Raw genomic sequence first — 11,891 nt, 5'->3', positions numbered from 1 at the left:
TTTTTTTTTTTTTTTTTTTTTTTTTTTAAATTAATTTGTCATTTCTTGTCGAATTTGCTTAAGAAATTTCTGGCCTTCCTATAATTCTCTCTCTCTGTGTCTCTCCTAATTTCTTGATCTCCCAATTGATCATGTCAACCCAACCACGAAAAGATTCCACGGAGGCCGGATCATCGTCGACCACGGCGGTCCTGGACACCCAGCACCACCAAGGCGCGGCGGCGCTCAGCCGCTACGAGTCCCAGAAGCGGCGAGACTGGAACACGTTCGGACAGTATCTAAAAAATCAAGCGCCGCCGGTTCCACTGTTCGAGTGCAACTGCAACCACGTGCTCGAATTCCTCCGCTACCTCGACCAGTTCGGAAAAACTAAGGTTCACTTACATGGGTGCGTGTTTTTCGGTCAGCCTGACCCACCTGCCCCTTGCACGTGTCCACTTCGCCAAGCGTGGGGCAGCCTTGATGCTCTCATCGGCCGGCTTCGGGCCGCGTATGAGGAGCACGGCGGTTCGCCGGAATCAAACCCTTTTGGAAATGGAGCAATTCGTGTTTATTTAAGGGAAGTTAAGGAGTGTCAAGCTAAAGCTAGAGGGATTCCGTACAAGAAAAAGAAGCGGAAAAGAGCTCAATTCAAGGCTAATGACGACGGCGCTGGCGGCGGCGGCGGCTGCGGCGGCGGGAACAACAATAACAACAACCAACCCATGAAGCATCTTGCTTGATTCGAATCACTCTTCTGCAACTCCTGGTATTTTTTTTTACTTCAAAGATTTAATTTTTAATTCAATAATTGATTTGAATCTTTCACTAAAGCTTCCTTGAAGATTATTGAGTAAAACCCATAATTTATTGAATTAAATTAAGCTAACCCTAATAACCCATTTTCAGAAAACCCTAAAATTTTGGAGAATTGGTAATAAGAACATGTTATTCATTACAAAAAAAAAAAAAAAAAAAAAAAAAAAAAAAAAAAAAAAAAAAAAAAAAAAAAAAAAAAAAAAAAAAAAAAAAAAANTTTTTTTTTTTTTTTTTTTGAGTTAATTAAAAACTTCATTTAAATCTCAACTTTTAGGGGTTTTTTTTTTGGGGGGCTTTTGTGATTGTGTGGGATTTTGTGCGCCCCATGCATGGATGGAATGGAATGGAATGGCCATTATACATTCATGCATGGGATGTTTGTTGATGGGGTTTGTGTCTCGAACTTGCTCTGAACGTCCCGTGTCCAAGCCCACTACTAACAGAGATTATTGGTTTTGGCCCGTTACGTATCATTGTCAGCCTCACGATTTTAAAACACGTCTAGTAGAGAGAGTTTTCTACACTTTTGTAAGAAATGTTTTGTTCTCCTCTCCAACCGATGTGGGATCTCACAAGTCCGAGAGCAAAACTCTTTAGGAATGGTTTTTTACTAAACATATGTGTCAAAGTTTTGTGGGGTTCTTGTTTGCTAAACCGGGTTGGAGATAGAAACTATACTCATCATTCATGGCCTCAACTCAAAGTTGCTCTAAACATCTCAGTAACACTCAGTCGAGAAACAAAAATATTTTATTAACGATACCCTTATGAAAAATGATCCAAAAATTGTCCTATAACCGCCTAAGCCCACTGTTAGCCAATATTGTCCGCTTTTGCTCGTTACTTATCATCGTCAACCTCATAATTTTAAAACGTGTCTGGCAGAAGAGGTTTTCACACCTTTATAAGGAATGTTTCGTTCCCCTTTTCAACCGATGTGGGATCTCACAGGCCCGAGAGTCAAAACTCTCTAAGAATAGTTTCTTATCAAATATATATGTCGAATTATCGAATTTGAATATTCCTCATTAAAAAACATCGACCCTAACCCAGTCGTTCTTCTATTATATATATATAGAGAGATTTTTTGTACACTTTTTATTTTCTCAAGATATTCTAATTTTCTGGTTTAGATTATAAAAGCCTCCTTAACCATTAACATTAGATTCTTTGTACAGTTGAGGATTTGGAGCTAAACAGAATTAATTAGTGCATGTTGATTGAATTAATTGTTCCTTAATCTTCATTGCTATATCTTATCTTAGGACTAATCTTAACATAATATTTAGAAATGGTTGTTGCTTAATTAAAGATTTAATTTTCCTTTTTTGTGTTTAGTGTTTGCATTAAAGCTTAATTACTGACAGCTATGTGTTAATTATTATTTTGGTCTTATAAATCATATTAATTAGTTTCATAGATGGATGAAATTACATTGAACCAAAGATCGGCACGTGTTCGGTTCTTATTCGTTATTTTTCCTTTCATTTCTTTAATGTTTTGAGATTAATATCTTCATTTGGAACCGTTAAAATGAACCCTTTTCGGGTCTCAAAATTTGAACTTCGACTTTAGTTTGTTCATATGACTCAAGAATCAGACTAACTTGGACTACCCCTGGTTAGGTTGGTTAGATTTTTTTTTGGCTCGGGTTGGATTGAAATTTCGGCCGAAAACCCAAAATTCAAGTTGGTTCACAGGAGGACATTCTTTTGGTTGGGTTAATATGGCCGACCTGAAAATAGAGTTCCAACTCAACTCTACTCTAACATGTTTTTAAGATTATAATGAAAATTAAGAATATTTAACGTTTGTAACTGATATTAGTGATGCATTGTGACTTATAAATGTTAGATTTTGAGGTCCTGAAAATAGATATTTGAGTTGGGTTGTGTACCTTATTCGAGTTGCTCGAATCACCAACCTAACCCAAAATTTTAGGTTGTCTGTGTATGTACATTCATTCCTACTTGACTTTTATTTCATTTATGAATTGTTATATTTTTTTGTCGTTGAAATTTGAATTTAATTTCTATATAGACGTTAAGTTATCCGTAATTCCCGACCATTTGGCTGCTAAAAGATCTTTAATATCCTTATCTATGAACATCAACATGTTGTTTTTAAGGTTATTTATTTATTTATTTTTCTTAATTTCAGGATAAGAAAGAAAGGGATCAATCGAGAACGAACGTGTAAATGTGGAACGAGTCGAAGGGTTTTCTATCTGATAAAATAATTATTATGTTGTAGAATTAATTATATAAAGAAATAGAGAATAAAAGGTTTAGCAAAGTATTGTAGCAAAAGCTAGGTTAGCAAGCCATTTTAATTTTTTTTAAAAAGGCCTTATGGCTTGTAAGTTCACTTTTTAATTAGACTATACATCAAAATTGTCATTTCTATTGTCCAATTTTCTCTAATTAGTGCTTAATGTTTATATATATATTGACGCGGGTTGCCATCATAACTCAGCAGCTACTTAAATATGTTCGGGTGAAAGTAATGCTATGTTGGATGACTACTGAACGTGACTTAATAGGCAATGTTTTCACGTGACTTAATGGATCATGTTTGCACGCTTGTTAGGTGGGACAAAATTCGAGCCAATACAAAATGATCGAGTCATGAGGTATAAAGGAGAAGAGAAGTATTTGGGTCAAAGCCCAAATACAATTCATCGATCTCGACCATAGGGTCAGCCTACCAAGTGGGCACAAGTCATGCATACCCTCGGCTCGTATCATCCAAATTTAACCTAGTCTAGTTTATCTTTAACCTAATTCAGAGTAGAAACGTAGAAAAGAATAAAATGTTCTTATATGAACGCTTTTTTTCATTCCAAGAACTCTTGCTACACTCATATTATATTTGCTAAATCATCCATGTACAATTCTTTTTTTTTTTTTTTATAAGCAACGCTCGTTCTTCCTTTTAAACAAATTTATACTTGTTGTCATGTGAAGGTTAGGTACATTTTTCGTATTCAAATTTTGCCCTCAATAATTGATGTCCTATGTGGGGAAGGAAAAAGGTTGCTTGTGAAACTTCCCTTTGTGTCGAGGTCAACCACGCTATTTTAGCTACACCGAAAGCTCAAATAAGAAGAAACGCATGGAGGGATTATAAAGAATGAGGTCAACGAACTCCTTGACCCACCTAATCGAGGCCAACTAGATTGTGATAGCAAAATATGTAGAGCCAGATCTAAGGACTCCTATGGTCATACCTCAACTATAAATATGATTACACACACAAACCTTGAGCATAATTCAACTTATTAAAGCATATATTTTAATTGAAAATGAACAATATAACCTACATATCATTATGGAGAAAGACATCGAGACTCCCTTGTCTCTAACAAATAGTATACTGAAACACGTCCCCAACTTAGTCGTGTCCAAGAACAAATCACCTAATAAAAAATTAGGACCCAAATGAATTGAACGCTTGAAAGTTTTCGATATGCACTTAATCAACTCAAGATATTGATTAGCTTTCCTAATCAAAGTTTAAAACAAGATTAAAAGAAGCTGAATTATCCACCACGTTAAGTTTCAAAGTAGAAGAAGATGAAGGTTTGTCTTGAATTAGCTAAACATCTAAACGTTGATTACAGCAGTTAGCCCAACTTCTCTACAAGCAGAGGAAAGGGATACAATTCTCCCTTCTTTTTCTTTCCTTTTCTTTTTGGTTGGTATTATGTAATCTCCTCAGCTTCCATGTGTATGTACCTTGTGAAGTTTCTGTTACTTTACATATCTGCATCAGAAAAAACAACCTTTGATTTCAAACAATGTCAATGCATTGCCAAGTTTTCATTTGTATCAGCAAAAGCACACGAACCAGTCGTTTCAAATTTTGCCACTTCAAACGGTTAAATCGACAACGGTCGAACGCTACAAGTAAACGAGCAATTAACAGTAGTGTTTTATAACCAAGCACTTTGTTTCCTATACAATAATGTAACTACAAACTACCAAGTAAATGTCATAAATTTCGTATCCCATCTTTTGTGACCTCGTCCCTTTGAGAAATTATTATGGGTGGTCATGTTCTGCCCTTTTGGAATGTCTCTCCATAATACTATATCTGTCCATAATACTATAGGGGTTTATTAGAAAAGGTAGTTTTCTGAAAATATGATGTGAGATCCCACGTCGGTTGGAAAGGAGAACATAAACATTCTTTATATGAAAAACTCTCCCTAGCTGACGCGTTTTAAAATCTCGAAGGGAAGCCCATAAGAAAAATCCAAAAAGAACAATATCTGCTAGCAGTGGGGTTGGGCTGTTATAAATGGTATCAATGTCAGACACCGGGCTGTGTGCCAGCAAAGACGCTGGCACCGAAGGGGGTGGATTGTGAGATCCTACATCGGTTGAAGAGGAGAACAAAGCATTCTTTATAAGGCTGTGGAAACCTCTCCCTAGCCGATGCGTTTTAAAACCTTGAGAGGAAACTCAAACCATGAGGGGAAACCCAGAAGAGAAAACAAAAGGGAAAGCCTAAAGAATACAATATCTACTCAATGTAGATTTCAAGAAATGCATTTGATATCTTATATTCCTTTAAGAACATAAATTTCATTTACATCATACTCAAGCAGAGAATTGGATTCATAATCTTCAAAGGAAACCGACTGGGTATATAAGACACTACATGATCCAATAGTACAATCATGAGGAAGGAATTCATCATTTAGGTATGTTTTTCCTTTTTCTTGTTGATAGCCACGATATCAGGCATTTGCCATTAATCCACAAGAAAAAATCAGACTCCAAATTATTCATTAAGCTTTCCACCTAGAGGCTTGCGTACAAGACCTTGGAGAAATCCTCCACAAACATTCGAAGCCCAAATAAAGTCAGGCTAGAAGCAGCTTTGAATTTAAGAAGAAATTTTATAATCAGAGAGAAAATTTCCAGTTCAAAACATGAACCGGACTATGTAAAGCAATTTGCATTATATAAAATAGAGAAGAACTTGGCTCCACTTGATGGTTTATGATTACTTAGGATCAGCCCTGTAATCCAAAATTCTTTAGAACTCATGGACCCAACTGTACGACCTATAGAACAAATCCTATGCAAGTGAGGTTGTTATACTCCAATATTCTTAAAATCACGAAAAGGAATGAAACATTGTTCCTAGGCACCCACTATCTGTTTGAAACAAGGAAGAGAAACCCTTTGCAAGACTGTTTGTCAAGAGTAACTGAAACGTGTATATTAAACTATCCAAAATTCCTGCAAGAAACATTGTTTATAAGGGCGTGGAAACCTCCTCCTAACATACCCGTTTTAAGAAACTTGAGGGGAAGCCTGGAAGGAAAAGCCCAAAGAAAACAATATCTGCTAGCGGTGGGCTTGGGCTGTTACAAATGGTATCAAAGCTAGACACCGATGTGCTAGCGAGGAGACTGAGCCTCGAAGGGGGGGTAAACACAAGACAGTGTGTCAACAAGGATGCTGGGCTCCATATGAGGTGGATTGAGGGGTCCCACATAGATTGGAGAAGGGAACGAGTGCCAACGAGGACTCTGAACCCTAAAGGGGGGTGAATTGTGAGATCCCACATTGGTTGGGAGGAGAACACAACATTTCTTTTACAAGGGTGTGGAAACATCTCCCTAGCATACGCGTTTTAAAAACCTTGAGGGGAAGCCCGAAAGAAAAAGCCCAAATAGTGTGGAAACCTCTCCATGGTATACATAAAAACTTTGAGGGAAGGTTGGAAGGAAAAGCTCAAATAGGACAATATCTGCTAGCGGTGGGCTTGAGCGGTTACAACAATTTTCAATACTCAAAGATGGTATTACCAAAACACAGACACCTAAAACCAGAAGATTTGCAATTCTTTTGTCTCCCTAATATGTAGAACAGCCTTACAAGTTAGAGATTCAATTCACATATTTATCTAGATCATTAAGAGTTGGGCATATAGAAATGCATCATAACCAAGGCCATACCATCACAACCCACATCAAAATACAAGCTCTATATTGAATCTGTAACAGTTAGATCTTCAGCTTCATGAAGAAAGTAAAGGAAATTTCAATGGAAAAATAGAGCAAAAAGTTTCCATGGCCTTACCACTGGGAGTTGATTTCTTCTTCCCTCGCTTAATCTTCTCAAGCTGAACTTGAGTCTCCATGAACATATGCATCCGCTGCACCTCCAAATCCTTAGCAAATTGCATCCTCTGCTTCTCCAATTCCACCATCTGTCGCACCTTCTCAGCCTCCACTGATTCATACACCTCCCCAAACCTTTGAATTGCTCTAGCCAACCTACTCATCCCCTCCCCCCCTTCCGCCGCATCCTCCTCCTCCTCCTCCTCCTCCTCGCTCACTCTCTCCTCCTCTTCATCTTCATCCTCGGTCAATGCAGCCGCCGCAGCAGCAGCAGCCATAGCCGAGTAGTTCCTCCGAAAAACCCCCACATCCATGGCTGCGGCAGGCCGCTTACGAGACACGGCGACGACAGCCTCAGCCGCAGCCGCAGTTGGTGGAGGCATCTTCCGAAACGACCTAGGAAAAGCCGAAGGTCCAATCAATTCGTGAAGGCGACCATAAAACGGCCAAGATGAAACAAAACTCCCGTGGGAAGAAGAAACCCTAGCGGCCTCGGTCTTGTACTTCTTCTTAACGGTGTCGATCCGGTTCTTACACTGAACATCGGAGCGGTAGGTTTTCTTAGTAAGGCCATGGAGAGCGTTGACAGAATCCGCAACATCCAGCCAGTCCTTCTGCCGGAGATTACCGCGATTGAGATCGAGAAAGCGGCGACCCCAAGCGTCGATGAGAGTGGAGGTAGCGTCCTCTGTCCAACAGTCCTCACGAATGGGAACCTGGCGGGAGATGGAAGAGGAAGGGGTGAGATCCGCCATGAGAAGAGAGAAAGAGGTGAGGGGTGGTGAGTGGAGCGGTGGAGACGATGATATCGCCGGGGAGAGGAAACCGAAAAGGAAGCGGGCCGGGAGGGGAATGGGTCATGGTTTAGTCGGAAGCTTGGGCCCAACAGGAAAAGGGGCGGTGAAGGGGGGGTGGGGTCGCTGACTGGCGGGAAGACTGCGGCCTGGACAGCGGGGAAGTGGGATTTCCGAAACGGAGAGGGTTCACGTGGGATCTCACTACACAAGCGCGTGGCCGGTCGTCGACGACTTCTCTCTCTCTCTCTCTCTCTCTCTCTCTCTCTCAGTTTCTTTTTATGGGTCGTCCGGTAACCCTGTGGTCGTCGACGAATTTTCTTTTTTTTTCTTTTTAATGTCTCAATTCTTTTGATTATTTTTTTTAATTTTAATACTACTCTTTAAGTTTTTAAAAATATTCTTAAATATTTCCTCAACTTTAAATTTTTTTTATTAATAAAAGTATTTTTATGATTAGTATTATGTTTAACAATACATCTATAAAAAATTTAAATTTAGTAATAATACTATTTACTTTTATAAATTAAAAAAATTAAACAAAATTCTTAACCACGGTCTATTTATAAATTCAAAGTTTATGAGTAAATTTTAAATATAATGCTAACCATTTATTTATATATTAATTATAAGAGTATTTTTGAACTAGAGTATTAATGAAAATTTTGAATATTTTTAAATATTTTTAAAAGTTAAAAATATATTTTTTTAATTCAAAAATATTTTTAAAACAAAATATTAACTATTACTAATAATATATAAAAAATAAATAAATAATCTATTATTGAATTTTTTTAATTAAAATATATTTTTGTAGATAAAATACAAAAATTTTAGTATTTTTATTAATTTAGTATTTCTTTTATATGTATGAAAATTGCATTTAAAACGGTAAAATCAAACAATAAAATGATTATATAAAAAATACACTTATAAACAAATTATTTTATTAAAATTACAAATTCTAAAATCACTTCCAAATATGACGGGATTGGGATGGTGATATAATACATATTTTGAAATAAATATAATTAACCACAGTAACTAATTTAATTACCACATTCTTTTTCACAATCTGGTAAAACTGGAAAAGAGATATACGAACATTTCTTTTTGAAAAAAAAAAAAAAGAAATTAATGAAATTTAATTATGATATATATATATATATATATGCTTTTGTGATTTAAAAAAAAAAAAAACAAACCCGGTTTTTAGATAGAACCGGGCGACTCGCAAATACTCTGTAAGTGAGGCCTCCAAACGCCGATACGACCGCGCCGCCGTTCGCGGTGGGTGGAAACCTTCTCGGAGAGTATTTCCGAGAGGTACTGATCGGAAAGGAGGAGATTGGTTTCGGCGGCGGATCGGTCGGAGTGATGAGTGGTACTGTTGTTATTAGCAATATCTCTCTTCTTTCTTCCGGCGGAGGATCGCGAACGGGCTTTGTCTGAGTTGGGAGGGAGCGGCATGAGGAAGTAAATCTTACCGCGTTGGAACTCAGCTTCCGGCGGGACGACGGCGGCGGTGGAGGCGGCGGCGGAAAAGGGGGAAGAGGGCTTTTTAAGGACGTGTTTGGGATGGGATTTGATGACGTCGGAAGCTCTGACGGAGCCGGTGATTTCTTGAACGAAGCCATTGGAGTGAACTATGCGAATCACATCCAGAGCTCCGCATGGTAAAATGCAAGAAATGCAACATCTTATGCTGTTTTTCATCGCCTTTTCTTATGGGTTCTTCAGATTCTTCCGCAAAATTAAGAAATGGAGAGATGATGAAATGAACAGAGAGCTAAAGAGCTTCATTTTCATGTTTTTTTCTTTAAATTTTAACTATATAATTACTCATTCAATTCTTTTGAAATAATTGGATCCTTTTCCTACACGGGCCCGAGCCTAAGCCCACTCACCGCTAGCCGATATTGTCTTCTTTGAGCTTTCCCTTTCGAGTTTCCCCTCAAAGCTTTAAAACGCGTCTACTAGAAGAAGGTTTTCACACTCTTATAAAGGGTGTTTTTTCTCCTTCCCAACCAATATGGGACATCACATTTCCTCTTCGAAAATCTCTTCCCCTCTTCCATTTCGTCTCAAAAAGTGACCGGGATCAATTCAGTTGTTGGTGGATGAAAGTCCCACGTCAGCTAATTTAGGGAATGATCATGGGTTTATTTATAATCAAGGAATACTATCTCGATTGGTGTGAGACTTTTTGGGGAAGCTCAAAGTGGATAATACCATACCATTGTGGAGGGTCGTGTTCATCTAACATGGTATCAAAGTCATGCCATAAACTTAGCCATGTCAATAAAATTCTCAAATGTCGAACAAACGACTCCAAAATAATGAAGATAATATTCCTTGATTATAAACCCATGATCATTCCCTAAATTAGCCGATGTGGGACTTTCATCCAACACCTCCCCTCGAACAAAGTACGTCTCCTCTTAATCGAGGCTCGACTCCTTTTTCTTTTTGTCTTAATCATTTTTTACTATACTTTCGAGGAGCCTTGACTTCTTTTTCTTTCGGAGCTCTTTGTTCGACATTTGAGGATTCTATTGACATAACTAAGTTTAGGGTATAGCTCTGATACGTTAGATAAACACAACCCTTCACAATGATATGATATTGTCAACTTTGAACATAAATTCTCTAACATCAGTCACTTTAAACTATATCAAATTTCAAATTAGAATTATATCTAAATGACAAGGGTAATTTTGTAATTTGACATTTTATTTTAATGACTTTATAACTCGATAATAAAATACTTGAAATGGTTTTTTTTTTTTTTTAATATTAAAAACAAAAGTCATTTTAAAATATAAATCTAAAAAATAGATAAATCAATTTATAAATAATTGAGCATAAAGATTATAAATTCAATAATTTAGGGTTTTGGGAGCATAGCTTTGGAGGGGTAACCAATGAAGTGAACCCATTGCTTCATTTCATCAAAATGCGACAAATGTCAATTTCTGATTGCTTCCCCATTCCAACACACCAAATCTTTATGTGCATCATCTTTAGATATCCCAACCAACACCACCATGTGAATAACATATCTAATTCTACAATAATAATAATAATAATAAAATAGCTCTGAGATCATATTGGTGGGAATATAGACCGGAAGGTCGGTCATCAAAAAGCATGTTTGTTAGATCTCACATCGGTTGAAGAGTGGAATGAAACATTCTTTTTAAGAATGTGGAAACTTCTCTTTAACGAATGCGTTTTAAAATCGTGAGATAGATGACGATATGTAACGGGCTAAAGCAGACAATATCTGCTAGTGGTGGGTTTGAGTTGTTATAAATGGTATCATAGTCAGATGACATGTGGTGTGCCAGCGAGGACGCTGCCTCCTAAGGGGTGGATTGTAAGCATTCATTATAAGGGTGTAGAAACCTCTTCCTAGTAAACCCATTTTAAAATTTTAACCTTGAGGGAAGACTCAGAAAAGAATGCTCAGACCAAAGCAGACAATATTTGTTAGTGGTGGGTTTTAGCTATTACAAATGGTATTAGAGTCAGATACCATGCAGTGTGCCAGCAAGGACACTAGCCCCCGAAGGGGTGAATTGTAAGCATTCGTTATAAGGGTGTGGAAATCTCTCCCTAATAGACGAGTTTTAAAATCTTAACCTTGAGAGAAAACTCAAAAAGGAATGCTCAAAGAAGACAATATCTATTTACAAATGATCATATCAGAGCCAGACATCGGGCGGTGTGCTAGCGAGGACGTTGGACCCTTGCCAAAAGGGGTATATTATAAGCATTTCTTATAATGGGGTGCATTTTAAAATCTTAACCTTTCGGGGAAACTCAAAGAGGACAATATCTAATTACAAATGGTATCAGAGCTAGACATCGGACGGTGTATCAATGCGGATGCTAGCCGTTGCCAAAGGGGTGGATTTTAAGCATTCCGAGTATGGAAACCTCTCCATAGGAGACGCGATTTTAAAATCAAGCTTGAAGGGAATCTCATAAGGGAAAACCCAAAGAGAACAATATCGGCTAGCGGTGGGCTTGGACTCTTACAAAGGAACATGAAGATTCTCACTTCTCACTTAGTTCTTTAACATGGTACTCCTATAGATCATCTCTGACAATGCGCTAACTGATGGTGTTAATATAACACATGCGGAAGCAATTTG

At 37.7% G+C, this 11,891-nt stretch overlaps 3 protein-coding genes across 3 annotated transcripts; 1 reads left to right on the top strand and 2 right to left on the bottom strand.

Annotated features, from left to right (window-relative positions):
- Positions 1-22: 22 nt before the first annotated feature.
- On the top strand, positions 23-3,211 carry LOC111801951 (protein LIGHT-DEPENDENT SHORT HYPOCOTYLS 10-like). The gene is made up of 2 exons (XM_023686198.1): positions 23-748; positions 2,959-3,211. The coding sequence occupies exon 1, from the start codon at positions 132-134 to the stop codon at positions 720-722; it is 591 nt and encodes a 196-aa protein (XP_023541966.1). The 5' UTR covers positions 23-131; the 3' UTR covers positions 723-748; positions 2,959-3,211.
- Positions 3,212-4,239: 1,028 nt separating this feature from the next.
- On the bottom strand, positions 4,240-8,006 carry LOC111801950 (trihelix transcription factor ASIL2-like). Its single transcript, XM_023686197.1, has 2 exons — positions 6,897-8,006; positions 4,240-4,563 (listed from the first exon to the last, which is right to left on the bottom strand). Exons 1-2 carry the CDS (start codon positions 7,690-7,692, stop codon positions 4,556-4,558), a joined length of 804 nt encoding a protein of 267 aa, XP_023541965.1. The 5' UTR covers positions 7,693-8,006; the 3' UTR covers positions 4,240-4,555.
- Positions 8,007-8,943: 937 nt separating this feature from the next.
- LOC111802134 lies at positions 8,944-9,447 on the bottom strand. Its single transcript, XM_023686402.1, has one exon. It carries the CDS (start codon positions 9,445-9,447, stop codon positions 8,944-8,946), a length of 504 nt encoding a protein of 167 aa, XP_023542170.1.
- Between the last annotated feature and the right edge of the window lie 2,444 nt (positions 9,448-11,891).

Source organism: Cucurbita pepo, chromosome LG09 (assembly GCF_002806865.2).
Source record: "Cucurbita pepo subsp. pepo cultivar mu-cu-16 chromosome LG09, ASM280686v2, whole genome shotgun sequence".
Classification (NCBI taxonomy): Eukaryota; Viridiplantae; Streptophyta; class Magnoliopsida; order Cucurbitales; family Cucurbitaceae; genus Cucurbita; species Cucurbita pepo.
The sequence above is the reverse complement of the archived record's forward strand: the minus strand, read 5'-3'. Positions and strand labels throughout refer to the sequence as shown.